This window comes from Oncorhynchus gorbuscha, linkage group LG10 (assembly GCF_021184085.1).
Source record: "Oncorhynchus gorbuscha isolate QuinsamMale2020 ecotype Even-year linkage group LG10, OgorEven_v1.0, whole genome shotgun sequence".
Taxonomy (NCBI): Eukaryota; Metazoa; Chordata; class Actinopteri; order Salmoniformes; family Salmonidae; genus Oncorhynchus; species Oncorhynchus gorbuscha.
In genome coordinates, this window is record NC_060182.1 from 52,398,726 (window position 1) to 52,425,117 (window position 26,392).

The window sequence follows — 26,392 nt, forward strand, 5'->3', positions numbered from 1 at the left end:
GCAGATGCGGTGGCAGGAAGCATAAACTCCATATTGAAGATAAATTCACAGCCTCAATGTTTTTAGATGAGGCATGCATACAGTATAAAGATTGGTGATCTAGCTAATGTTAATTTAGGTTATTGTGTAGTCGAAAAATGTATTGTACAGTCTCTGTGCCCTTATGACCTCTGGTTGTGGGTGTAGAGGAATGTGTGTGCCATCAGCTCACAGTCTCAGGTCAAAGTCTCAGGTCATCGTTACCAATCAACTTCATTACAGTTAAAAACGACTTTGACTACCACCACCGATTTCTGGATCCTAGCAATGCTAACGAGCTTATACAAATGTATTTTATTTAATTTCACCTTTATTTAACCAGGTAGGCTAGTTGAGAACAAGTTCTCATTTGCAACTGCGACCTGGCCAAGATAAAGCATAGCAATTCGACGGATACAACAACACAGAGTTACACATGGAATAAACAAAACATACAGTCAATAATACAGTAGAAAAAAGAAAACAAAAAAGTCTATATACAGTGAGTGCAAATGAGGTAAGATAAGGGAGTTAAGGCAATAAATAGGCCACGGTGGCGAAGTCATTACAATATGGCAATTAAACACTGGAATGGTAGATTTGCAGAAGATGAATATGCAAGTAGAGATACTGGGGTGCAAAGGAGCAAGATAAATAAATAAATACAGTATGGGGATGAGGTAGATAGTTGGGCTGTTTACAGATGGGCTATGTACAGGTGCAGTGATCTGTGAGATGCTCTGACAGCTGGTGCTTAAAGCTAGTGAGGGCAATATGAGTCAGCTTCAGTGATTTTGCAGTTCGTTCCAGTCATTGACAGCAGAGAACTGGAAGGAAAGGCAACCAAAGGAGGAATTGGCTTTGGGGGTGACCAGTGAGATATACCTGCTGGAGCACGTGCTACGAGTGGGTGCTGCTATGGTGATCAGTGAGCTGAGATAAGGCGGGGCTTTACCTAGCAGAGACTTGTAGATAACCTGTAGCCAGTGGGTTTGGCGACATGTATGAAGCGAGGGCCAACCAACGAGAGCGTACAGGTCACAGTGGTGGGTAGTATATGGGGCTTTGGTGACAAAACGGATGGTGCTGTGATAGACTGCACCCAATTTGTTGAGTAGAGTGTTGGAGGCTATTTTATAGATGACATCGCTGAAGTCGAGGATCGGTAGGATGGGAGTTAGCATTTAGCAGGCATTACTTCTAAACCTGAAAAGGGACAACTTCTACATGCTATTCAGAGAAAACAACCAAATATATCCAAATCAGACTTAAGTAACCACATTGTGGGCCTGTTACAATACATAAATCATGATGGATTTGATGAATGTGCGCCAATATCTGCATTCCCTTGACTCATTTACCGCATCTATGCTGTGACCAAGGTGACTCCCTTCACTTATCAAAGGCCCAGGATGCTAAAGCAAGCAGAGATCAAAACAATAAGTTGCTGTTTTCTCTCTCTCTGCGTGCGTGTGTGTGTAATATGAGTGTTGCAGATGCCTTAAGATAGTAGTCTTAATTGCAACCACAGTAGATGCTATATGTGACTGAATACAACACACAACGGCGCAGATATATAGGCATGAGAAAATGCATCCAAAGCGGTAAATTCCACCTGTAATGTACTGCATATGCATTCACAGTGCAAGGAGATATCAGGAGTCTCTCTAGGTGGAGACAGAGGAGAAGACCCCTACATTTAAAAGGAGTCTCTCAAGGAGAGGGGTTCAGTCTCTGAAATTAGTCCTTCTGTGGACCATGGAGCTAACATGTGCGGTATGTTTGAGTGTCTGTGTGTGCAGATCTTTCAAGGAAATCTTTCAAGGAACTCAGCGCAATAACATTGTCTATGGACTTGTTGTCCTGAAGCCCAATCGACAAGGAGAGACCAGATTCACCTATACCGAGCTGTGTGTCCGTGAAGAGTGACCAGTCCATGAAGCTGCCAACTGATTCAGGCAGCCAGCCTATAAAACAAGGGTATATTCCTATACATTTATTTGTTTATGGACTCTACAGGACTAAAGTCTGAAATGTAACAATGTTATGACATTTGAAATGGCACATAGAAGTCAAAACACTGTGAAATGGGAAATACATTATTATTCATCTGAAAGAGAGTAACCTGACATCACATTTACTAAAAAGGCTTAATATTCTTTCTGTAAGATGGTTGATCTAATATTAAACATTTTGTTTTTGAAAGGGCCCAGCAGGGAAGATCAGACTCACCTGAACCCAGCTGTGTGTCCATGAAGAGTGACCAGTCTATGATACTGTCTATAGAATTCAGACAGAAAGCCTTCCCTACAAAACAAGGGTAAATATCCGTGCATATCTTTTTTGTGCAGTGGGTGACATTTTACTCTACTAATTTTACTCTCTACAGGACTCTATGGGATAAAGTTATGAAATGTAACAATGTTATTAGCTACATTTGAAATGACACATACAAATCAAAACACTGTCAGATGGAAAATACACTAATAATAAATCTGGAAGAGAGTGACTTGACACAACCAAAAAGGCATAATATTATTTCTGTTTAGTAATTGAAATTTCAATTTAAGTTTCAATTTAAGTTTTGTCACACGATTATCCACATGAACTTTAAAGGACAACTTGTCATCCAACCAAATACCTAGGCATTTGTAGGATAACTTGAGCCCAATATATGTTTCTTATGTTCTTTCCTGATCGTGTGCCAGGATTCAATGTGGAAAATATTTATCTTTCTATCGTATACCATAAAGATCAATATTCGGTATGGGGTTTTAACATTTACAATTAGACTTATCACTTGTCATGATTTCTCTGTCTTTTCCTATTGAATTGTTGATTTCAGATGTTCGAAGACCACATTATCTATTTTGTGAAGAAAGAGATGAAGAGGTTAAAAATGTTTCTGAGTCCTGATCTTCCAGAATGCTTTGAGAGTCTGAGGGAGGATGCAGAAATGATTGAAGATGAGAAGCAGGAGAGCATTTGCCAGAGAGGGGGCTCAGCAGATCACACTGCATTTCCTGTGGAACATGAACCAGGAGCCAGCTGACATAATGGAGAAAGGTAAGCAATCTAGTTCACTGTGCTGTATTGTATTCACTGTGATTACTGGTTCATTATTTTCACTCAGAAATGTACACTATCACCTAAGCATGTGATTGAAAATAAAAGGCCTCATTGCCTCCTAAAGGGGGAAATATTTGTGAACTGTGTTTCCAAAGAGAATAAACATTACTGGATAAAAAAATCTGAAACGCCAAACAAAGCGTCTATGAGTACTAAAGTTTTGTGTTTTGTTTGACCATTCAGATGAGCTTGCTGTGTTCCAACCTAAATTCAAATCCAACCCGGAAAGAAAGTTTCAATGTATGTTCAAACGTATAGCTGAGCAAAAAAACACATTGCTCATCAGGATCTACACAATGCTCTACATCACAGAAGGTAGAAGTGGAGAGGTCAATAATGAACATGAGGTATTTTGATATTTTAATATTTTATTAGGATCCTCATTAGCTAGCTCTTCCTGGGGTCCACACAAAACATGAAATAAAACATAACAGTAACAAGTTCATCACAAGGACATAACTAAATCTATTTCAAATAAGCGTACACGCTTTCATACATTTATGCCTTCATAATAATGTGATTCATAGACACCACTGACAGCAAGTGCAACACACAAAAATGTAAATGTAAATGCAATAACAAGAAGGTGCATTGCAAATAGGCTGACACTTTTCGTTAAATTCCCCCGACGCAAATATAGCAACCATATTTCGCTAAGTTCCCCTGACATGAAGAAAGCTACCTTGTTTCTATAGTTATGGCCCGTAATGGGTATACTGGGGTAGAGTATAGACTCATCCGGCATGGGTTTCCTTAGGTAACATGTAATCTCTTAAATTTGTAGGAATTTTGTTAGTTACCACCCGCTATGGTTTTCATTAGGTAAAATGCAACATTTATGAATATCAAATAACCAGGCCTTGAATCTTTTTTAAAATCTTTTTTTTCTCCCCAATTTCGTGGTATCCAATTGGTAGTTACAATCTTGACTCATCGCTGCAACTCCCATACAGACTTGGGAGAGGCAAAGGTCGAGACCCGTGCTTTCCCCGAAACACAACCCAACCAAGGGCTGGTACGGCTGCTTCTTTGACACAATGCCAACTTAACCCGGAAGCCAGCCGCACGTAACCCGGAAGCCAGCCGCACCAGTGTGTCGGAGGAAACACCGTACACCTGGCAACCATGTCAGTGTGCACTGCGCCCGGCCCACCACAGGAGTTGCTAGTACGCGATGGGACAAGGACATCCCTGCCGGCCAAACCCACCCCTAACCCGGACGATTCTGGGCCAATTGTGCACCGCCCCATGGGTCTCCCTTTTGTCTCCCGGGTCTCCCTTTTGAAAGCAACATGCTGTATATAAAGAGAAGGACGGGCTGCACATTGATCCTGCTGCTCTGATTGGATAGTTGACCTTTCATAGATAGTTGATATTTCACCTGAGGTCACATATTTTATCCAAAGCTGTCTTCTTTCACTCGCTTGTAGCTTCGTATTTCACCCGATCACTTCTCATCACGTTTTGGTCTGATCATTTAGATTGCTGCTGCCTCCTGTTAGCCTGCCACTATGATAAATCAGTAGAAACGCTGATGCACATTCTGACTGAGTGATGACACCCTTGTATGTGACAGTTTTGAGAACAGGACACACAGACACAGTCACACACACACCTCTGCGCGCTGGTCCTAACCAGCAGCGATATAAACCTGCAGGGAGATGGGTACTTAGACATAATATCCCTGAACTTTTTTCCCATCATGAGTATCAACTGTCAATTTACAGATATGATTACGAATATAGCCACCCTCTGATAACAGCATAGTAGATTCATCTGATACGTAGGCTAAAGGAGACTTCTGACAGCACGTTTTCTAGTGGGCACTTGAAGGCTGAGAAGCTTAGCAGTGCTAGTGTAAAAGGTAATTTGGCGTTTTTTTTTCAACTAAACAATTGCCCCTATCACTTCCATTGATTTTTAGCTAGTGGTGGCTAAAGCTAGCTGAAGTTTGTAATGGCTGTATAAAGAAAACCATATCATGGATTACATTTTCTCCTTGCTCATAGACTACTTTCAAGGTGAGGAATCATCAAGTTGTAAACTCCTGAACTTCCCCTTTAAAGCATCATATTGCACATCCTGATTGAATTCGGGTTTAAAATATGTCATTATTTTCTCCCACTCAGGCTGTTAAGATGTAACTTGACAGAAAGATGCTGTGACGAGCTGGCCTCATTTCTCAGCTCAAACCCCTCACACTCGAGGCAGCTGGATCCAAGGGACAACAACCTGCAGGATTCAGGATTGAAGCTGCTCTTTGCTGAACTCGAGTCCACTCTGTAAACCACTGAGCGAAGGTATTATGTGGTTAATGAGACTTTGGAATGGGTATTAGAGTACATTGACATTATTGTTCTAATCGATGCCAAGTGTGAGCCAGCTTTACTCTGATTGTCATATCATTTTGTAGATTGTCATTCTGAAGAGTCGCAGAGGGAGGTTGTGCTTCGCTGGCCTCAGCTCGGAAGTCAAACCCTTCACATATGAGAGAGCTGGATGTGAGCGACAATAATCCGGGAGACTCTGGAGGGAAGTTGGTCTCTACTAAACTGGAGAAACTATTACCTGTGCACACTTTTAAGGAGAGGCTACCTGGTAGTAGTAAAGTGTTGTTCCAATTGTATTGAGCACCTATATTTGCCATAAGTCTTTGATATTTCTACATGGTGATTAAGTTCCTAATTTATTAATAATATATTTATTGGTCATTACAGTAATGAAAGTGACTATAACAACATCATGATGTGAAGGGAACTTTACATAAAGCCTACAGGTTTAATTCATTATGATGCGGTTTTGTCATAAGCATGCATGAACCCATATAATGCCTATAACAATCTCATAATGATTCTGACTAAATACCAGACATTTTCAGTCAATGACTCAACGATTTTCGACATAGACATAACTTATTATAAGCATTTCAATAGGACACTATAAAGGCTTTTACATGCTTATAACAAGTAATAAAGTACTATACCTGGAGACTTGAAGTGTTACTGATTTTTCTATAAATTTTCAGATGCCTTTGAGGTCACACAGAACCAAAACACAGCCCTATTGTGATCACTCTAAGATATTTAAGCACAGGAGCCTGCTGAGGGGAGGACGGCTCATAATGGCTGGAACGGAGCAAATGGAATTACATGGAAACTATGTGTTTGATGTCGTCCATACCATTCCACTGATTCCGCTCCAGCCATTACAACAAGCCCATCTTTCCCAATTAAGGTGCCACCAACCTCTTGATTTTGAGGTGTGGCTACAGTTGCTGTGTAGACAAGGGCTGACCGGGTACTGTTACTGGGAGGCAAACTGGTGTGGGGATATGGGATCTTGTAGGGGTGACATATAAAATACTTAGTAGGAGAGGATTTTGACTGTTTGCTTGGACACAATGATAAGTCATGGAGTCTGCTGTGCTCTAACTACATATTTTTTTATGGCACAACTATAAGCAGACTACCATACATACACTAAGACTCTGTTGCAGGTAGGGGTATCTGGGCTGGCTGGTCCTTCTACAGCGTCTCCACTGGCACACTTGTACACATGTTGGCTCCACATTCACTGAGCCTCTCTACTAAGGGTTTTAGGGTTGATAAAGTAATTTACTTTTTTTCATGATTGAATTATATTCAAAGAATCTCAAACATACCCTGTGATGTTGGATTTACAGATGTTCCTATGTCTCACTTTAACCACTAGAAATAAGTATATACTGTGAAATGGAGAAAAACAAACATTTGAAACGAGAAGGATAATGACACCTATCACTTACTTGTAAATGTTTAATTGGCCATTCAGGCATATGGTCAAAAAGTGGAGTTTTTCTTATGGTTGTCACTGTAGATAGGTTCTGACAAACTGACCACTGAATGACCAACCAAAAAGTCTGCATATATAATAAAGATATTTCCCACGCTGTCAATTATTGCATTTTTTAACGCAGTGTTATATCCTGCTGTTGCATGAGATATAACATAACAGGTGGTTTAGTCGATCTACCCCACTAAGTAGTTTAGGGGTAAAATATTCAGTGCCTAATATTCACTGCAAAAAATGTAAGGACACTGTATCGCTCATGGGACACAGTTTGTGAACACAAGGATGAACAGGCCAACACAACAACTTTCAAGAATTCTTTGCTGAAAATGTTTTTTTATTATAATTATTGATTTAAATTACGAAATGAACAAACACTGCTATACATATTGCTGTTTTTGTTTGTTTTCAATCATTTTAAACAGTTAAAGCATTTGAGAAAAGAAGAAATAGATGTCAGAAACAGAAGACGTACAGTAGATGACACGTACAGTAGAAGATCTAAAGTCAATGGCTTTCCTACGTGTTTCTAAGGGGTTCAACAGACTAAGAACACACTCTCTCCCACAATGGTTTTTGGTATCTTTTTTTCAGTCTGCAATTTGCCGCAATGCATGATGGGTGTTGTTGTTCAAATGCTATCATTGTGATACCATAACTTTCCAGTGAAGTTTACCTCAAGACCATCCACACAAAGATAAATAAGTGATGTGTTCTCCTTCAAGACTGGTCAGTACACAACAACAGCAGCAACAAAGATTTTTGCACAGTCTTATTTGCTGCATCCAGCACAACTAAAAATGGTTCAGTAAGTCTTCTGTCCCGTGATCACAGCCAGGCCATGACACTCACTGACCCTGTAAGGAATGTTTGAAGTAAATAACAGGTCTTAAATATTGCAATTCAATCAACCCCCCCCCCCAAAAAAATATATATATATTTTCAATGAAGCTCTAGAGTGTCTGCTTGAACCTTCACTTCCACTAGTATTGGGGGTATAAGGAGTTGGTCATAATACCCTCGTTGGTCGAACTGTCTTGGTGAATGACATAATTTCAGAAGTAGAAGGGTCCACGGTTTGAATTTCTCCTCATATATCACTCAAGCATTTGAGCCCCAGTGCTTCCCATGCTGCTCCTTAAAATAGTTATCAACAACCACACAGAAGAGAAATCCCTGACATCAATGTAAATCACACAAACATGTATTAAACACATAATAAAGTTCAGGTACATTACTGAGAAAAGCACACAATACGATGGCCATCGATACTTTGACCAATATTCGGAGTAGAGTGTTGAGGATCTAGGCAATGAATAAAAATGGGCTATTTTCGTTTGAGACACTGAGGCTTTGAGGCTCACCCAGTGAACCATCAGGAGACAACAACACCAGAATGCAAGGTCACACAGCACAGGTCATAAATACAAGTAGAGATGAAAATAAAGTCATATGTTTATTAGCGTATCCACACACTCTCTGTAGTCTCTCAAACAGGTCCTGGATTCTGGGAGAGGGAGGATAAAAAAAGGAAAAAGATGAGCTTGCTTTTAAAATCTCTCCATTGTTTCTATATCCCTCCCATGGTCTCTCATTTAGTCATTAACTGATAGATTGATCATAGCAGAGTGCAACTTTTGCCCGATGGCTTTACTTAATGTTGATCAAAAAATACGTCTTGCATTCACCAGTTTTCTCCTCTTATGACTGCCTCTGCTGTCACTTCTAACATCCATGTCATATGTTCATTGTTCAAAAAACAAGTTGTGCTGGAGTTGAAATGGAGAAGGGATGACACTGGCTGGTACAGGTGCACACACTTTGGGTATAAAAAAAATCACACTGAAGCGTACAAGAAAAACAAGCGGCTTAGCCCTTGAGGGTTCCTGGTGTCAATGAAACAGTTACTGGTTGGCTTGGTCCAGGCTTGAGTGTGCTCTTTGTCTTCCAAGTCGGTAAGGGGGCGCTGCTCGCCCTCCGCACAACATCACCTTACTGCCCCTGCTCAGAGGGCCAGGAGGGTAGGTGAGTTGAGGGAGTCTGAAGACTGATCCCCGCTGCTGCTGCTGCGCCGGTGGGCTTTGGAGCAGGACTCTGAGGACGGCGAGGGGCTCTCGGACTCCAGCATGCTGGGGTAGGTGAAGATGAGGCTAGGTGCGCTGGGTGTGGAGGCCGGGGTGGAGGCGGCCACCACCGGTGTGTTGAGGCTGTCGCTATCGCAGTAAATCCCACCACCTCCACCAAGACAGATGGGCTTGATGACGGAGCGCTGGGACTTGCCATCCTCATCGTCCTCTTGTGGTTCTTGCTTCACCACAACGGGGTTGACGAGGCCTCTGGGACCCAGATTGTTGCGCATGGTCAGCGGAAGAGGAGCGCACTGCTGCTGGTGGTGGTGGCCCCCCTGGTGGCGATCGTCGGGGGGCAGTTTGCACAAGGGGTTGTGGGCCACCAGCATGAACTCCAACTTGTCCTTCTCCTTCTGCAGTGTCTCGATCTCTTTCTGTAGATCAGCCTTCTCGTCCTCCAGCTCCTCAGTCTCCTGGAAAACACAAACAAACAAAACAGACGATCAGGACAAGTTTTAATCTTCAGTATCTGGAGGGTTAATATTAAGCTCAATTACAATACTTGTCTTTGGAATAGAAAGAAAAAGTGTTAATCTTCATGTTACAGCCCCAATCACTGTTTAAGGTACACATTGGTGAGTTTCTGCACCACCTAATGCTACCACAAGAGTGTACTGTTTTCCAAAAAGAGCACACAGCACATTATATTTGAGTGTAAGTTTGCTCAGGAAAAGAGTAGGGATAAAGGGAAAGGGCAGTCTTGGCTATGTTGCACCTGAATGACCTGAACGTAAAACCTACACTTTACCTGACATTTAGGTTTGACCCTTATCCTAATTAAAAGAAATATTGCAAGTACAACTTTGTCCAAACAAAAAAGGTATGAGGAAGTAGGAAACAAACGAGCAAAGCATGGACACACCCCAAAAATTGTAGAAATAGTGCAACAAGGAAAGAAAGAGATGGTTGTTGTAAAAATAGGAGAAATAGTGCAACAAGGAAAGAAAGAGATGGTTGTAGTAAAAATAGGAGAAATAGTGCAACAAGGAAAGAAAGAGATGGTTGTTGTAAAAATAGGAGAAATAGTACAACAAGGAAAGAAAGAGATGGTTGTAGTAAAAATAGGAGAAATAGTGCAACAAGGAAAGAAAGAGATGGTTGTAGTAAAAATAGGAGAAATAGTGCAACAAGGAAAGAGACGGTTGCACTATTTCTCCTATTTTTGGGGTGTGTCCGTGCTTTGCTCATTTGTTTCCTACTTCCTCATACCTTTTTTGTTTGGACAAAGTTGTACTAGCAATATTTTTTTAAATTAGGATAAGGGTCAAACCTGAATGTCAGGTAATGTCAGGTAAAGTGTAGGTTTAAGTTCAGGTTGCCCTTCATGATTGAAATATGACACTTCCTTATTTGGTCATTCAACAAAGAGTGGCGTGTGGTGGAGAGAGGGAAGGGCGTTTTTGCTGGAAGCAGTTTGAGGGAGGGGAAAGTGTAGTCATCAAGTTGAGATCAGATGGGACTATTCTAGCCAATGAGAAGGCAGATACGTGTCTGAACAACAGGCACAACTCCTTTTTATCAAACTTGCCGAAATGCCACTTGTGTCCACTTATATCAGTGCATTCGTAACAACCTAACCATTACAAAACTTTGTCTCTTCTTCTCAGTTAGGGTGTGTGTGTGCCGTGTAACTCACTCCTTGGAGCGTCTCAGTGAGTTCTCGTCTGCGGTTGCGGCACTTGGCGGCAGCCAACTTGTTCCTCTCGCGTCTCACCCTCCTCTTCTCCTCTTCTTCAGGGGTAAGCTAAGGAAATAAACAACACACCTTGTGAGTTGTCGTTCACACATAAGCTGAACAGGGTGAACAAGAAGAGAAGCCTTGGGTTAAGACATATAAGCCGTCATATCCAAATTCCTCACAACTTGGGACTTTGATATTAAAACTCACTCTACTGTCTCACAATGTTAGAAGACATTCACCAATAGTGCTTGCCGGCACATGGTGAATTCCACACATCCAGACAAAATGAACTTTTAACACCCACATCATCTGTACACTTGTGGTCCTCACCTGCTCATCTCTCCTGCGGCGTCCACGGGTGTCCCCGATGGAGCGGATGACACCCGGACGGGCCAGGGTGGTGTGTCCCAGGAGCCCAGGGCCGTTGGAGAGGTGGTGGCCATAGGGGTGGGAGCGTGAATACGGGTTGGACATAGAGGTGATCACTGTGGGCTGCACCATCCACTGCAGGTCCTGGCTGGTCGTGATGGCGTTTATCGTAGGGATGAAGGCACTGCTAGAGCCAGGCATGTCGACCCGGTATTTCTAGATACAGGAAAGGTAGCCAAGAGAGAGGGAGGTGGGCAGAGTGGGCAAAAAAAAGAGGGCAGAGCGGGAGAAAAATGGTGAGTGGATATTTTCAAGATGATAATAGATGTTTTTTTCAAGATGACAAAGAACACAGGTTGTGTGTCTTCAACTCAGGGGACAAACACATTGTGAATGGAGTAACTTCAAAATATACATTTCCATGCATTTATTTTTTGCTGAAATTGAATGTTGTTAATTTATTTTACTGGTTACAACTGGGGGAAAAACTTAACTTGACATGTCTTTGACCCTGTTACCTCAATTTCCATTTCTGGCACAGAGTACTGTAGCGTTAACCCTCCGTTTACACACCAGCCACCCACCCTTCATCATACTCACACATCCTCTTCATTACAGCCTAGTAGTGAATCACTTACTCCACACACAAACACTGTCTAGATTCACCCGTTTAACCCCTGGAGTGGCACAGTCAGTGACACGTTCAGTGAATCACGGCGGGAAAGCCTGTAGTGTTGCTGCCTCCATCATCACACTACAGCTAGGAGAGGAGCTTGCATCAAGCTGCAAGTCATCTGGAGAGCAACATGGTATGGAATGGTACACCTCTCTGAAGAAGGAAAAACATCCACCAGGGAAGATGTGATGACTTGTTTATTCCAGCCAGAATAAGGTGTTCATGATGGTTTGCAGTGGCACTGATATAGGCCCCTCTCTTTCCATAGACAAGTGTAAGCATATCTATTTTTTTTCTAATAAAATAGATGACATAAAACCACAAGTTTACTTTATCTGAGGACTCTTATCATGCTCATCAGTGATCAACACCAAACTGCTGTGAGAGACAACACAGAAGTGACCATCTTTAAAGCAAAATACAGTATCCTTATTTCAGTTTATATGGCTTGAGCCCTCATGAGGCATCTTTGGGGTGATAAGACAATATCTGATGCCACACTGATATTGCCCCTAAAAGCAAGGATAGGACGCAAGTCAGTATGTCTCAACAAGTCCACGCCAGACACTTGAGTGACTAGAGGGCAAAGGTGAGTGATGCATGTCATCAGCCAACCCGATATGGGCTGGATTTGCTCGTTCATTAAACATAGAACATGAAGAGACGAGTAAATGCTTCTGGGCTGCCATCCAGGGGTCAATTCCCCCATTATTTTCTTTTGATGAGTCATGTTGGGGATATGTAAAGCCAGTGCGTAAAACGGTCAGTTCCAGTAAGGCGGAAAGAGGCATTATATTTAGGCTAGAGAGAAAAGCTAGGTCCCCAGACAGTTACATTCCAGAAGTGAGGCAACAGGGAAAATTCCACTGCAGTCATAAATCCCAGGGACTAATAACTAACGAGAAGGTAAGGTCCTAAATGGGGTAATGGTTGGATATGGTAATTGGGGTGACTGGTTGCCACACAGAAGTAACAGACATTTCTGGTAAGAACCGGGGATATGAAAATAGGTAAAGGAAGGCTGTTGTGCAAATTTGATTTGTGAGCCAATAGGTGAATCGACTGTGAGTAGACTCCAAATGTGAAACACTGTCCACAATTCCAGGTGCAGGGTACAAATACAACATGTTACGCGGTTTCTCGAGTTGTCTCGCATATGCTATCAAGTCAGTATGCTAATGCCGGTGTTGTGCCGAGAATTCTCCCTCCCCTTTGCGTTCTTCATTGCTGCGACTTGCTTGCTAGTTGAGATTTCTGCTCTTCACTCCGTTTTCATTTTAGCTTACATTTCACTGATCTACTAGCAGAAAAAAAAAACATTTTTGTCTGCCGTTTTAGGTTTGGCTATTTGTTTCAAGTGTATGTGGCGGTTCTCGCTTTATGGCGGTCTGGGCGAACCCGCGCCCACCCGCACCAGGGGGCGGCGGCGGCTGCCCATGTCGCCCGTACCTAAATCCGCTACTGATTTTGTATTAGTCTATAAATAAATCTCTTTGCCAAAATTCGTCATCTCTCCCATGTCTTATTCGACTGGTATTTCTGAAAGTGTAAGGATAATAAATTCAGCCATGGTTGTTCTGAAATGTTTATTGCTTGCCAACATTTGACTCCCTCCTCTATGTTTAATATAACACACATACATTAATTATTAATTTCGGTTGCCGCTCCTGACGAAGTTTGTTCTATAGAAAGTATTTGACTCTGATGTGTGTCACAGAAAGTATTTGAATCTAGCCACAAAATTAAGGAAATTAGATGGGAGGAGGGGGGGATTCTGGCAGGGGGGAGATTTTCGACACAACACCGGTAAACACTTCCCACACGTTACCCCCCTTCTTACTCTTATGCGCTGGGATTTCGCCATTGCTGCAGAAGAAAATAACACCCCTCTTAAACAAATAGAATAGTTGTCCTCCGCCCCCGAGAAACTAAAGGATGACGTAAACATCCAGGAACTTTCGGCTCAATAATACTGTAAACATGTCCAGGGAAGAGAGAGCACCTATGGCACTGCGTCAAACCGGGAACAAATACGGAAGTGGTTATGATGATCTCGAAATTGATGTAACCAAGTCAATTCAAAAGACGGATTCAGGCAGACAAACGATTGAAAGAACAAAGTAAAATGCGTGGGAGTTCTGGTCTGGAGTGGACGATCAATATTATTTAACGCTACGACCAGTCCAGCTGTTATATGTGCGCCCACGGGAGCAAAACAACAGTTGCCATTTCACCTACAAAAACGAGACACTTCTTTTAGCCCTCAGTTTTCCGACACGTGCCTGAGAGGACATCTGAACAGTTGCAATGTTCATTATACGAAATTAACTTAGAACACTGGTCTAGATCTATGAAAGAACAAGCTGTTAAATGTAGCGCAGAGATCCTCCTTCATTTGCCTTAGTAGGCCTACTGCGGGTTGTGAATTGGACACGGACAACCTAACACCAGACGACTGAAAACACAAGACACATTACATTGTCTCTCTGTCACTTTCATAAAACATATAGATACATTTCAACCTTAAAAGCTCACATTTTGTCGGGAATAGCATTTAAAGTGGACATGTGGTGTGAAATGCTGATTATGGTTGTTCCTCAATGATAGCCACTGGGCATCATATCTCAGAATGTCACTAGAACGAGAGGACAAGAGAGCAGGTAGAAAAAAACATGTAGGCCTAATCATTGTCTGTAGTCTCCAAATGTTCCAACATAAACGAAGGCGCATTGGGAGACGCATCGTGAGCGTCTTAACCTGCCGTTTCCATGTCACGACCAAATCTGCCAGTGCGTGATACATGGGCCCCATCTGCAACACACACACACACAACCCCGAAGCTATGGGTGGATGTCCTATATTGTGCAATGTGCAGCGTACCACCACTGAATGACGCTATAGACCTTGTTGCAGAACTTCTATCCAATGTGGAGTCCTAGTCAATATTCGTTATTGTTCTGTTCGCTTTACAGTGATGATCACTGATCATCAGCAGGTCAGAGACATACAGTAGGCTATCATAACCAAGAAGGCACTGAGAAGGATTGGTAGAATCGAATCAGTGCATGTTTTTTTGTTCCCCTTGACCAAGTTATGCGCATGAATAAAGTCGCTATCCCATGTGCAAGGGAAAAGGTAGCCCTTTGGTTTACACATTCCAACTTATACTTAAATCTATATCTTGGAGGAGAAATGTTAAGAGCAATCAGAATGGCAAAATATGCTGTAGCAACCTATACGCAGTTTGGTGTGTGTTATAACTCATGATAACTTGCCTACTGTGTTCATAGAAGTTTATACTCATTCAACAGGTATTATAATGTGCGTATACCTAAAAATTTTGTGGACTCCACAGTATGAACACTTTCTAAAGTATATTCTTCCGTCTACAAAATATGTATTTTATAATAAAAACGTCCCCTCAACTTCAAATGACCAGTTCTATAGTGCAACACGTGGGTGTTAAATTATAGGCTACAGCGATTGAGCAATACCTGATTGCATATTGCAATTCAGATTACGCATACACATGTGTGTCAATAAGTACATTTTCTGCAGTCGTTCATAACACAGGTTTCATAACACCGGTTTCTGACATTCAACATAAATCCGGCATTGAGTCGGTTTGTTCCTTTTTTACGCACTTCGCTCGCGCATCGGTGTCTTGGCCAGAACCACATATATAATCTATTAAATTTAACTTTATTGCAGAGCAGGTCTGGAAAATATTGGGAGAATATCACAATATAACGCGCGAAGATTCTGATAATATCACAGGCGATACCGCGAGCGCGCTTTCTCCAAATGTGAAGACAAAAGTCTCTACAGCACTAGGCTATAGTTTGGAGTACTATATTTAATATCAATATAATATTCTTAATGGTCCTTGAATAAAACATGTACATAGCAGTGTATTAGAAAAATAATATGCACCTCTATTGCATTGCACAGCACCTTTAATTACGAACAGCGCTATAGCCTCTCCGGGTTACCCATCTAAAAGTGTGTCATAGACAACTGCACAGTGACGAAATGTCGATACAATGAAACTCAATTTACAGTTGTGAATACCAATATTTGAATTTGAGAAAAGAGAATATTATATTATGTTGTATTGCGTTACCTGGTAGCTTGAGGTAGAGATCGGACTGCCGATCGTGCTGCTGCCGCTTGTGAATGACTCTGGCTGGACCGGCGAAGTGCTGCTGCCGCAGGACGAGGTGTCGTAGTTCACGGAGTAGTCCTGGTACATGATCCAGGAAAGAGGAAGATTTCAGTAGTTGATATGAGCTCCCAACTCTCAAAAAATCCTCTGACAGTGGAATCCCCTTTGGAAGCTGAAAGTGGACCAGATTGGAAAATGACCAACTTGAAAGCAATAGTCGTTAAAACACGTGGAAATCCAGAAAAAAGGTGTTTTCAAATAGGTTATTGGTACAATAAATCCAGGCTCTTCGAAATTAAATATTTTAAGGTAATTAACTAGAAGTAAAACTGAAAATATTTATATTTTTTTGTCCATTCCAAATAAGTATATCCTGTTTCTTTCCCTTGTCACTGCTGTAGCCTATTCAGGTGTGCTACAAGAGCCAACTTCAAGAACAAAAGTCACCTACTTTCGCAGTCAATCCAGAGTTGGCGGTGAATAGACTTGCGTTGCGAGTGAGTCACATACAGAGGCTTTAAAATTGCTTTCCACCCCAGCCTACTCTACAGAATCTCTTCCCCGCGACACACTTTAGGCCTACTTCAGCAATCCGCTGTTCCCCTGGAACAGTTCTATCTTTCTTTTTCTATTCCTTCACCACACTAGGATGACTCACTTCAATGGCACGACGGAGAACTGCGGCCGCTTATCAACGCAAGCAGGCTCATTCACGTCACTGTCTGGGCGTAGACACTTCACTTGAGGGGTTATCATAGCTAAGATTGTAAAAATCAGCACAAGGTATCGTAAATCAGCTATATTGTTATACATAACATCGTTAGAGTCGATGTACTATGCTTGTGATAAGCCTACATGTTTACGCCCGTGTATTTTATCATCGGGTTGGAGGTTATAAAGTTTCTCTATATTCACCGTTTGTCTGATTTGGTACAGTCCTTTGACGCATGTTTCCTAAAATGGGCAGTTGCGAGAGGACAAGGTTTCCTTGGTAAAGGCACGTCAGAGACTGGAGGGAATCCCTACCCTCCCTCACCGCATTTTCTCCTCAAGCTCAGAAGGATAGGGTCTCTGTGCCACATAGAGTAGGTTAGGTATATGCAGTTATTAACAAAGACGTGTGCAGTTATATCTTGCCATCCGTGTGGATCTTCATCTCATGACTATTCAACCTTTTTGTAACCTTTGGTTTTCACACGAAGAGACAGAACGAGAGAGAATTATATCCCTTTGAAGTTTTTCGCAGCTCTAGAATTTAAATGCCTGCCCTGATGTGTAGCCCGAGCAACAGATAGATGTGGCTAGCAGCAGTAAGGGAAGATTATGGAAGGAAATGCTACCATATTCTCCACCGCTAGTCAAATAAAATAAAATTGTATTGGTCGCCTACACATATTTTGCCGGTGTAGCGAAATGATCATGTTCTTAGCTCCAGCAGCGAAGTAATACCTGACAAATCACGCAAATACCAAAAATAAAGGAATTCAGATATATAGAAATGTTTGAATGAATGTCAGAGCCCGGAATATAAATATGCATATAACGTGTATATAGACATCATGGACAGAATATGAATATAAAAGGTGTGTACAGCAGTAGTTATATAGGACGAGCCTTGACTAGAGTACGGTACACTGAATTAACAAAACATTAAGAACACCTGCTCTTTCCATGACAGGCTGACCAGGTGAATCCAGGTGAAAGTTATGATCCCTTACTGACGTCACCTGTTATATCCAAAGAAGGATTTTTAAGCATTGAGACTATTGAGACATGGATTGTGCACGTGTGCCATTCAGAGGGTGAATGGGCAAGACAAAATATTGAAATGCCTGTGAATAGGGTATGGCAGTAGGTGCCAGGCACAATGGTTTGAGTGTGTCAATAACTGCAACACTCAGTGGCGACCAGTCATTCCTTTCCCCAGTTTTCCATGTTATTTTGGCATTAATACGGGTCACATATCAGTTTGCAAACAATGTAAAAAAAAAAATAATAATAGAGTTAATAAAGCTGCATACAAACATGGTCTCTTTCTTTGTTTTCTTGAGGAAGGCAGCTACAAAATGCATCTATTTCAGCCTAGCTCAGTGCTTTTTGTGGTGGTGGGGCAGCCAGAGGAAAATAAGGAGCGTAGGGGTTGGTAATGTTCTCTAGGTGCGCCCTGATTGGCTTAGTGTTCCATCACTCATGGGGACACTACGTCACCACCAAATCTACAGGGAGAGCTTGAAATGTCAAGCCCCTTGGGTGCTGACATAGAGTTACATTAGAAGTGCCCATTCAAGAAGGCTCAAGGTCATTGGCCACAGAAAAAAGGAAGTCAAATCCCGTTATATCTACGGTAGCTTTGAATGGACTGATCATGTCAACATCATACTTTCAAAGACTTAGCTAGCAAGCTAGACAAGCAGTCATCGTCATGAATCAAGTCAACAATCTGCTGGCAAATCCTTTTCAATCCATGTCATATGAAGAGAAATTATAGATATAAAGTATCGGTGCTCATTGCCCAGCAGAGGTGTGGACTCGAGTCACATGACTTGGAATCGAGTCAGACTCGAGTCATAAAAATGATGACTTGCAATTCCACTTTGATTTTAACACCAATGACTCGTGACTTGACTCTGACTTGAGCCTTTTGACTCGACCTGACTTGATGCCCTCCAATATTTGGGACTTGATGCCCAAATATTAAAACTGGTGCTATTAGAAAAAGTGTGCAGCGCATCAACTCTTCATTTAACGGATTACAGATTGAATCGGACAGCAGCCAATAAAACTGTGCCAACTGAGAAAAAGTTGTGCGTGGCAGTTCAGAAGAACGTCGCAGGGTGAATTCAGATAGAGCCCTTGGAAAGATGATACCCAAAATTATTATTTTCGGATATAAAGACGCCTCTGTATCAACAAAAAACGGATTGCAACCTGCAAAACATTGCGGGAAGATAATTACAGAATGAGGCGCAACAATTTCCAATTTTGTTAGCCATTTCAAGCTGCACAAAGAACGGTAAATCGTGGCTAATATAGCTGACAGCTATATAATTTATAACTTTAACTTACTGGTGTAGGATGTAGGCTAACGTAATGTTAAATCAATGAGCATCCACACAGTCAGTCAGTCCGGGAACGTGATTATTGCACCCAAGATTGAGCTACAATTGGCTAGGCAGTTGGTAGCCTAAATCCTGCCTGATGTTACTGGTGTTCCTTGACCATTGACATACGTTAGCCCACTGTAACCACACAGAGTGAGTGTGTGTGTGTGTTAAGGTTGGACGTTTGTGTACAAGCCTACATCGCCCGATTGCGCTCCATAGCGATCCTCGGTAGTCGATCACTATTGGGGGGGCCATGCTGTCAATCCAGCATGATTTCTGCCACATTAAAAAAAAAACGAGCTCCGACTGGGAATACACGTTTTGAATTGTCATCCAACTCGGGAACTCCTCTTTCTAGAGCTTTGACCTGAAGATCACTAACGTCATAATTCACCCTTGTTTCCCCCATACTTCCCAGTTGTCTTGAAAGCACCATAAATCCAGAGAATGACACATAAATTATGTAATATGCCAGCATCCCTATGAAAATCTTTCGACACCTTGTAGTCACCCCCCCCCCAATTAAGGCTGTTCTGAGGGCAAAAGGGTGTGAAACTCAATATTAGGAAGATGTTCCTAATATTTTGTAGACTCAGTGTAAATGGATATTTCTATAAATAATGGGGCCAATGTAATATTGACATTGGGATAAACATTTCAAAATGGTTAAAAAAAGAAAAAAATAGGAATTTCAAGCAGTTTCATGCATACATCCTTTAAGCAGTGTTCATACAGACATTGGCAAGTCAAATTCAAGGACTTTCTTTAACTTTTTCAAGGACTTAATTGTAATTGTCAATGATCTCAATGTTATACAGTTGTATAACGGCACCTCAGTACCTCCAGGCTCTGATCAGGCCCTACACCCAAATAAGGGCACTGCGTTCATCCACCTCTGGCCTGCTCGCCTCCCTACCACTGAGGAAGTACAGTTCCCGCTCAGCCCAGTCAAAACTGTTCGCTGCTCTGGCTCCCCAATGGTGGAACAAACTCCCTCACGACGCCAGGACAGCGGAGTCAATCACCACCTTCCGGAGACACCTGAAACCCCACCTCTTTAAGGAATACCTAGGATAGGATAAAGTAATCCTTCTCACCCCCCCCCCCTTAAAATATTTAGATGCACTATTGTAAAGTGGTTGTTCCACTGAATGTCATAAGGTGAATGCACCAATTTGTAAGTCACTCTGGATAAGAGCGTCTGCTAAATGACTTAAATGTAAATGTAAATGTATAATTTATATAATTGTACATATAGAGCCTAATTTAACCCCCCCTCCCATTTACTACTTTATGAAGGTTTTTTTGGGGGGGGGCCTTGCCAATGCATTGATATTCTAATTATTATTACATTCTGAAATATGTGAGAATAATGTGGACATTGCCAGACTAAATAGATTGGACGCATGCATGGCAATTTGTCTGTAGCCAATGTGGCCGACACAGGCACACATAGGCATAATAAAGCCACGAATAGTGGTAGCATTAATATCCCGATTTGAATCTCACCATCTCTGTTTTTTATGAGAAAGTGACCAAAAACCAGGTATCTTTTTTAATGAAGGATTTTATGGAAAGGCAAGATAAAGCCAGCATTAGATGTCGTCCTCATAATAACCACATGTGGTTTTACCGCAACAGAGTCGCGCAACACCCTTCAATTGAAGCGGCGGGAAACAAACGAAAGTGGCCATATCTCTGGCAAAAACTGATAACAAATGAAATCACGGATAAATTATAAGGGAGCAGGAGAACTTAGAAATGGGCAACAATAACTTTTCAAACACCAGGAAGCCTAGCTGTTAAGAGCGTTGGGACAGTAACCGAAAGGTCGGAGGTTCGAATCCCAAAGCCGGGAAGGTGTAAAAATCTTCTGTTCTGCCCTTGAGCAAGGCATTTAACCCCAACAACAACTTCTCCTCGGGCGCCGATGACGTGGATATCGATTAAGGCAACCCCCTGCACCTCTCGGATTCAGAGGGGTTGTGCAAAATGTGGAAGACACATTTTGGTTGAATCCATTCAGTTATGCAACTGACTTGGTATCCCCCTTTCCCAAATTGAGGAAATGTCAGATTTTCAAGGTAGGCCTATTACAGTACTTTAATTTATGAGTTCCAAATTCAAGTAGGCTACTTCAAGTCCCTTGTATTGATAGCCATGGGAAGTAGGGGTGCTGATGGTCCTATAGCACTCCCTGAAAAAACATATTCAAAACACAATATTAATACATAAATAAATATATATATATACATAAATATATATATATACATATATATATATATTTTTCTCACAAAAATACTTGCACCGGAACTTTACTAGCCCTGCGCTTAGTGGACTAATATAGCCGTCTGTATTGCGGGCAAAACTATTTGTATATATTTTATCCAACGTGGATCCAGGCACAACTATCTTCTCCAGTTTCAGGAATGAGACACCGAAATATTGTGGACATTCCTTGTGAACACCTTTTTTCCAGCACTTGGGATGTTCTTGCATCCTATCATAACAACTGATCATCAATTGACCGTCATTCGGAAAATTCCTTCCAGGATCAGATGATGGTGTGTGAAAATATCATGGCATAACTGATCAGCTGGACAGTAGACACCAAATGCACATCCAACAAGTGTTATGCGTTATTATTGAAGAACCACATTAATGACAACATCGATTTAGGTTTTAAGTATCAAGGAAAGGTGCTCCTTTCGGTAAGCATTCGATTTTGCAATTCATACACAATTTTGGATTTGTGTGCCGATGAAAACCTTTCACCCCATAACATAAGGAGACACAATGTTATATAGTTAAACTGCATTTCTGAGATCACTATACAAAAAACCTGTCCAACAGCTAGATCCAATGTAATAATGACATGAAAAAAAGACAGATTATTATCAGTGATTTATCAACAGCTGTAATAAATTGTCCAGTGCAGTTAATCCTCACTGGTACCCTCGTTTATAGAAAGACCTATATATGATGCACCACTGGTCTCCTGCATAAAATATGCTACTGCCTGGGAGCAGTGGATTTATAGCCTATCATTGGGTTGTGCGTGAGAGAGGGGCTACCTGGCTTGGTGGTCGATCGGGGTAGGATGACTCTCGAAAGTCTTTGAAGCGTCTGTCCGAGTCACGATCTCTCCTCAAGTGAGGAAGCATAGGCTAATCATCAGGCGAATTATCCGCTATGACAACAATCGATCGGAGCCAGACATAGCAGAGTGGAAAAGTATATCTCTTGATCATCAGAATATTATGTATAGGCTATTCCTCGGATCACACGTGAAGCTTTTTTCATTCATAAGTAGGCTTATACAATCCCCCACATAGCCCATGCTGCAGGTGCATTTGTGACGTCAGGCAGACGGGAGAGAGGATTATGAAAGCATTTAGATAAAACAAAGATGCCAATTAACCCACCTGTCCATAACCATTAAAATGAATACATTTACACAGGAGGAATTTAAAGAATGTTACTTTTCATATTAAACCAGTTCACATATAGGCATAGTTATGGCCAGTTTGTTTGGGAAACAGGCAAACACCATGTATGTAAATATCATTCTTTGCCTATAGATACAACATAATTAAAGTTTCAGTATCATGTTTGTTTTTACTTTATAAAAAAATGTTTGAACAACTGTGTTATTTTCTTATGAATTGCATTTAATTTGAATGCTTATAGGCCTACATTCTTATGAAAGTTATGACATAATTGATTAACAATATGTACGGTACACTATTTATATAGTTTATAACTGTTTGTTAATTAAAGTAATTCTAAATTATTACCTAATTGTTTTACACAGGCTCTACCCAAGTATCAGCATTGTAGGACAATGGCATTTAACACATATGTAATTTCCTGTACCATGAGAACAAGATGGTCAAGCTCTTTTGATAGACTCACTGCCTCCAATGGCTAAACCCAGTTCCTATTATTTCTGTCTCACCCAACAGCCGGGAAGCACACATAACACATCTCAGACACCTGTGTAAATCAAGATCAGTGTTTGACCATCCACCTCCATATGACCATATGAGAGAAAAAACACCATTCTGTTAGCTGGTCACAGTCTCAATGGTCTTGCAATATCCATCCATATCACGTGTGGTTGGTTTTGCTGCAGAGCTTATGTTCATTTCAGCATGACATCAGTGCAAATATCACAATAACAATCCATCCGGTACAGATACCGTATATGGGGCTAATATGGGAGAGTGCAAGGAAGTTAGGTATTTTACCTGACAAAGTGATTATGTGATTAACCAGCTGTAAACTGAAGTGGGCTCAGTTCCCTTTATTTAACACTAAGCCAAGGAAATGAACTTTGTAGTATAAGTTTAAGTCAATGTGTAAATTAACACACAAATATTTGGTACTGACCCCCCCCCGTATCACTTTCCTCCTTCCATGGCAGTATTGTTTTCACAGGTTTAATTTACACCCTAACCTGGATAATAGCTCATGTGATCAGACTAGCTAATCTGATAACTCCAAATGCTGTCTATGTACGCACGCGCTAAAGTGCTGACTCGGAGGGCAATGGGGTAAAGGATCAGACATGGAAATAGGTAGTGAGCTGTTATTGCAAACATATGCACGTGGCATATAGGTTAACCGTTTATGATGTCAGCATGACATTCTGATATACATCCTTTTACTTATCACCAGCCTAGTTGTGCTGTTATTGTACCATTATTATCATACTATAGATTAGTTGACATGTTATCCAGATAACTGAAAGTACAGTGGGCTGTCTATTTAATAAGCACCACCTGAATTTGAGCAAGTAAATAACATTTTATACAACTTATTTGAAATGAAGACAATTATCAAAAATCAAATCAAATTTTATTTGACACATGCGCCGAACACAACACGCCCTTAACCAACAATGCAGTTTTAAGAAAACACCCCCAAAAAAAGTAAGAGATAAGAAAAACAAATGATTAAATGACAGCAGTAAATAACAATACCAATACCGTGTGGTAGCAGAGAGAACAATCTATGACTAGGGCGCCTTTGACAATTATGCACCACTTTGTTGACGCCTACCATTGAAAACTTTTCAGATGTCTTCATAAAATGTTATTACATTTCATAGAACAAGTGATGCACAGATTCCTATTGGATTCCAAATCAGATTGGTAGACACAGCTGATCCAAATTAGCAACATACATTCCTGCAATTCTATTTGCAGGTTACCTTGGCGACTAATGTAAAGCAGTAAGAAATAGAGGAGCACAGCAGCACAATAGCGTTCCTGACCTTAAGAGAATGTGCAATACAGAGGAGGAGAAAATGTATTCATTCCGATGTGCATTTCTTCCCATAAGACCAATCACATTAAAGCAAGCAGAAAACAGAAGTAATGTGGCTGTCAAACAATACCCTTCCAGTTTTTGCAATGACTTAGGAACAACTGCAGGTTTGACAAGCTCAAGATAGACATCCAATTGCAGTTTTTGCCCTATGGTCTCTATCCAACAGAAAATCAGAAAGCCTATATGGGGTCTTGACATATCCAAGCCATGAGTTTCCATTGTTTTACACACGTCAGAGCTTGACAGTGATTGATAAACCCCCCCCCCCATTATCCATTATCCTATAATTCTTCCCATCTTCCTTATCAGAACCGTGATCTATTCAAGGAGGGATGGGCAGACTTTGATACATTTGGTGATCTCAGGGATCCACCCTCAAAGGAGAGTTTAATAGTTGCTTATGGATGAGGCGCTAGCCTCTTTGCATATCTCAAGTAGTATTCGAGCAGTAGTCAACAAACACTGCATTCATAATGCCTCACTCTCCCTATAACTTCAGCATGTAATAATGTCTCCAATTGGACACCAGTGCTGTCGAGAAAAGAAGAGCCTTATGCGAAAACCTCTGGAGAGGAGGAATAGCACTGACTAAAATGCCAAATTGCCATCACGTAGCAACCACCAAATGTTTCTTTGTTTGTTTGTTGATGCTGGAAAATCGACCTGAAAGGTGACTCAATGTTGTTAAGGAGCACTACTGTTCAACACTTGTCCTTTGTATGTTGGCAACTCGCAGTCCATTGCCTAGTAGACAAAAGGTAATTCTCTGTACTCGTTGTTAATTGCTATACAATTCTGTAATGGAAGCATAACCTTTACCCTAGCCAACCTAGTGGCAAAAACAAGCTGCAACAACACCATGTGCAACAGGACACGACTATGTGGGTGAAGGTAAGATATAGTCAATATCCCCAATCACATTACACATGAACACACTTAACAGTAATAAGTCTGGTCTTTTGACCGTAACCCCCCCCCACCCAAAAAAAACCCAGAGGGTATCAGTTCTTCCTGCTACAATGGAAGGAAGTGCGTCACAAATGCAGCGTACCTCGAAACAAAGAAGAATGGAACGCTGCTCAGGCGAAGCGAAAAACAGAAGAGGGGAAATGTTGGAGTGTGTGGTGGAAGAAGTGAACAAATAGCCGGGGCTTGGAGAATAAAATAACTCAAGTGGCCAGAGACTTCTGAGCAGGCAGCGGAGGAGTCAACCCCACCATCTGCAGCTATGGATAAACAGGACCTCCGCACGGCTCTCACCTCACTGGACGTTTCGTCGACATGTTTTGTTGTCTGGAAAAAGGCCCAATCAAAACAACAGCACTCTTTACTAGAAACCGACAAAGGAACGTGTTAGTTGGCCACCTGACAAGAAGCGCTTTAGGTCAGGTTTTTATTTAGGTGGTTCTCTGCCTCAGCTTGTTTTCCCCCTCACTGCTCCAAAACAGGTCAAACAGAATCATGTTTTCAGTGGCGCTTTTCAACGGAGCCACAACACACAATGGGGAAATGTGTCAACAAGGTCGTCCAGTGCAATTTACGAGAATTTCGTCTGGAGCAGGGAGGCCAGGCAGCTTGGAATGTTAATGGCTTCCGGTTGGAGCACAAGTCAAACTCACGTAGTTTGACTAACTAATAGCCTTTCTTATGATGTTGTCTGCATTCCTGTCCCTTGGTGACTCCTACACACAAAGTGAATAAGTGTAATGACTTAACTCAAGGATGACCTAGATAGTGTTGTCACGATACCATAATGTTGAATTCGATGATACCAAGTTTAGTATCGCAATACTCAATATCATCAAGATCCTCGATACTAAAACGATACCACGGCAAAGAAACAAGGCATATTAGCCAAATCCACAGAATGGCACTTGATCTAGACAGATAAACTCAGCTACTGCTCTGTTCAATCATTGGCCATCATCAGTTCAATAACATTACATTTTCTTTTAAATC

At 41.4% G+C, this 26,392-nt stretch overlaps 1 protein-coding gene and 1 long non-coding RNA gene across 3 annotated transcripts; one reads left to right on the forward strand and one right to left on the reverse strand.

Annotated features, from left to right (window-relative positions):
• Positions 1 to 1,148: 1,148 nt before the first annotated feature.
• Positions 1,149 to 7,012, forward strand: LOC124045199. The gene is made up of 5 exons (XR_006840801.1): positions 1,149 to 1,998; positions 2,225 to 2,338; positions 2,864 to 3,084; positions 5,277 to 5,447; positions 5,561 to 7,012. It is a non-coding gene; the product is annotated as an uncharacterized LOC124045199 (long non-coding RNA).
• Positions 7,013 to 7,291: 279 nt separating this feature from the next.
• fosl2 (FOS like 2, AP-1 transcription factor subunit) lies at positions 7,292 to 16,671 on the reverse strand. Of its 2 annotated transcripts, none has more exons than XM_046366378.1 (5): positions 16,447 to 16,671; positions 15,954 to 16,073; positions 11,116 to 11,370; positions 10,741 to 10,848; positions 7,292 to 9,517 (listed from the first exon to the last, which is right to left on the reverse strand). In XM_046366378.1, the coding sequence occupies exons 3-5, from the start codon at positions 11,353 to 11,355 to the stop codon at positions 8,981 to 8,983; spliced, it is 885 nt and encodes a 294-aa protein (XP_046222334.1). In that variant the 5' UTR covers positions 11,356 to 11,370; positions 15,954 to 16,073; positions 16,447 to 16,671; the 3' UTR covers positions 7,292 to 8,980. The 2 variants fall into 2 exon arrangements, with proteins under 2 accessions (XP_046222334.1, XP_046222333.1); XM_046366377.1 differs by having other exon boundaries at positions 15,954 to 16,167.
• Between the last annotated feature and the right edge of the window lie 9,721 nt (positions 16,672 to 26,392).

Excerpts from the sequence above, each read along its gene's own strand:
- fosl2 (XM_046366377.1), bottom strand. The coding sequence starts at position 16,082 with ATGTACCAGGACTACTCCGTGAACTACGACACCTCGTCCTGCGGCAGC. Across the intron at positions 10,849-11,115 it reads GCCGCAGGAGAGATGAGCAG|CTTACCCCTGAAGAAGAGGA; the intron begins GTGAGGACCACA and ends TTATTTCCTTAG. Across the intron at positions 9,518-10,740 it reads TCACTGAGACGCTCCAAGGA|GAGACTGAGGAGCTGGAGGA; the intron begins GTGAGTTACACG and ends TGTGTTTTCCAG.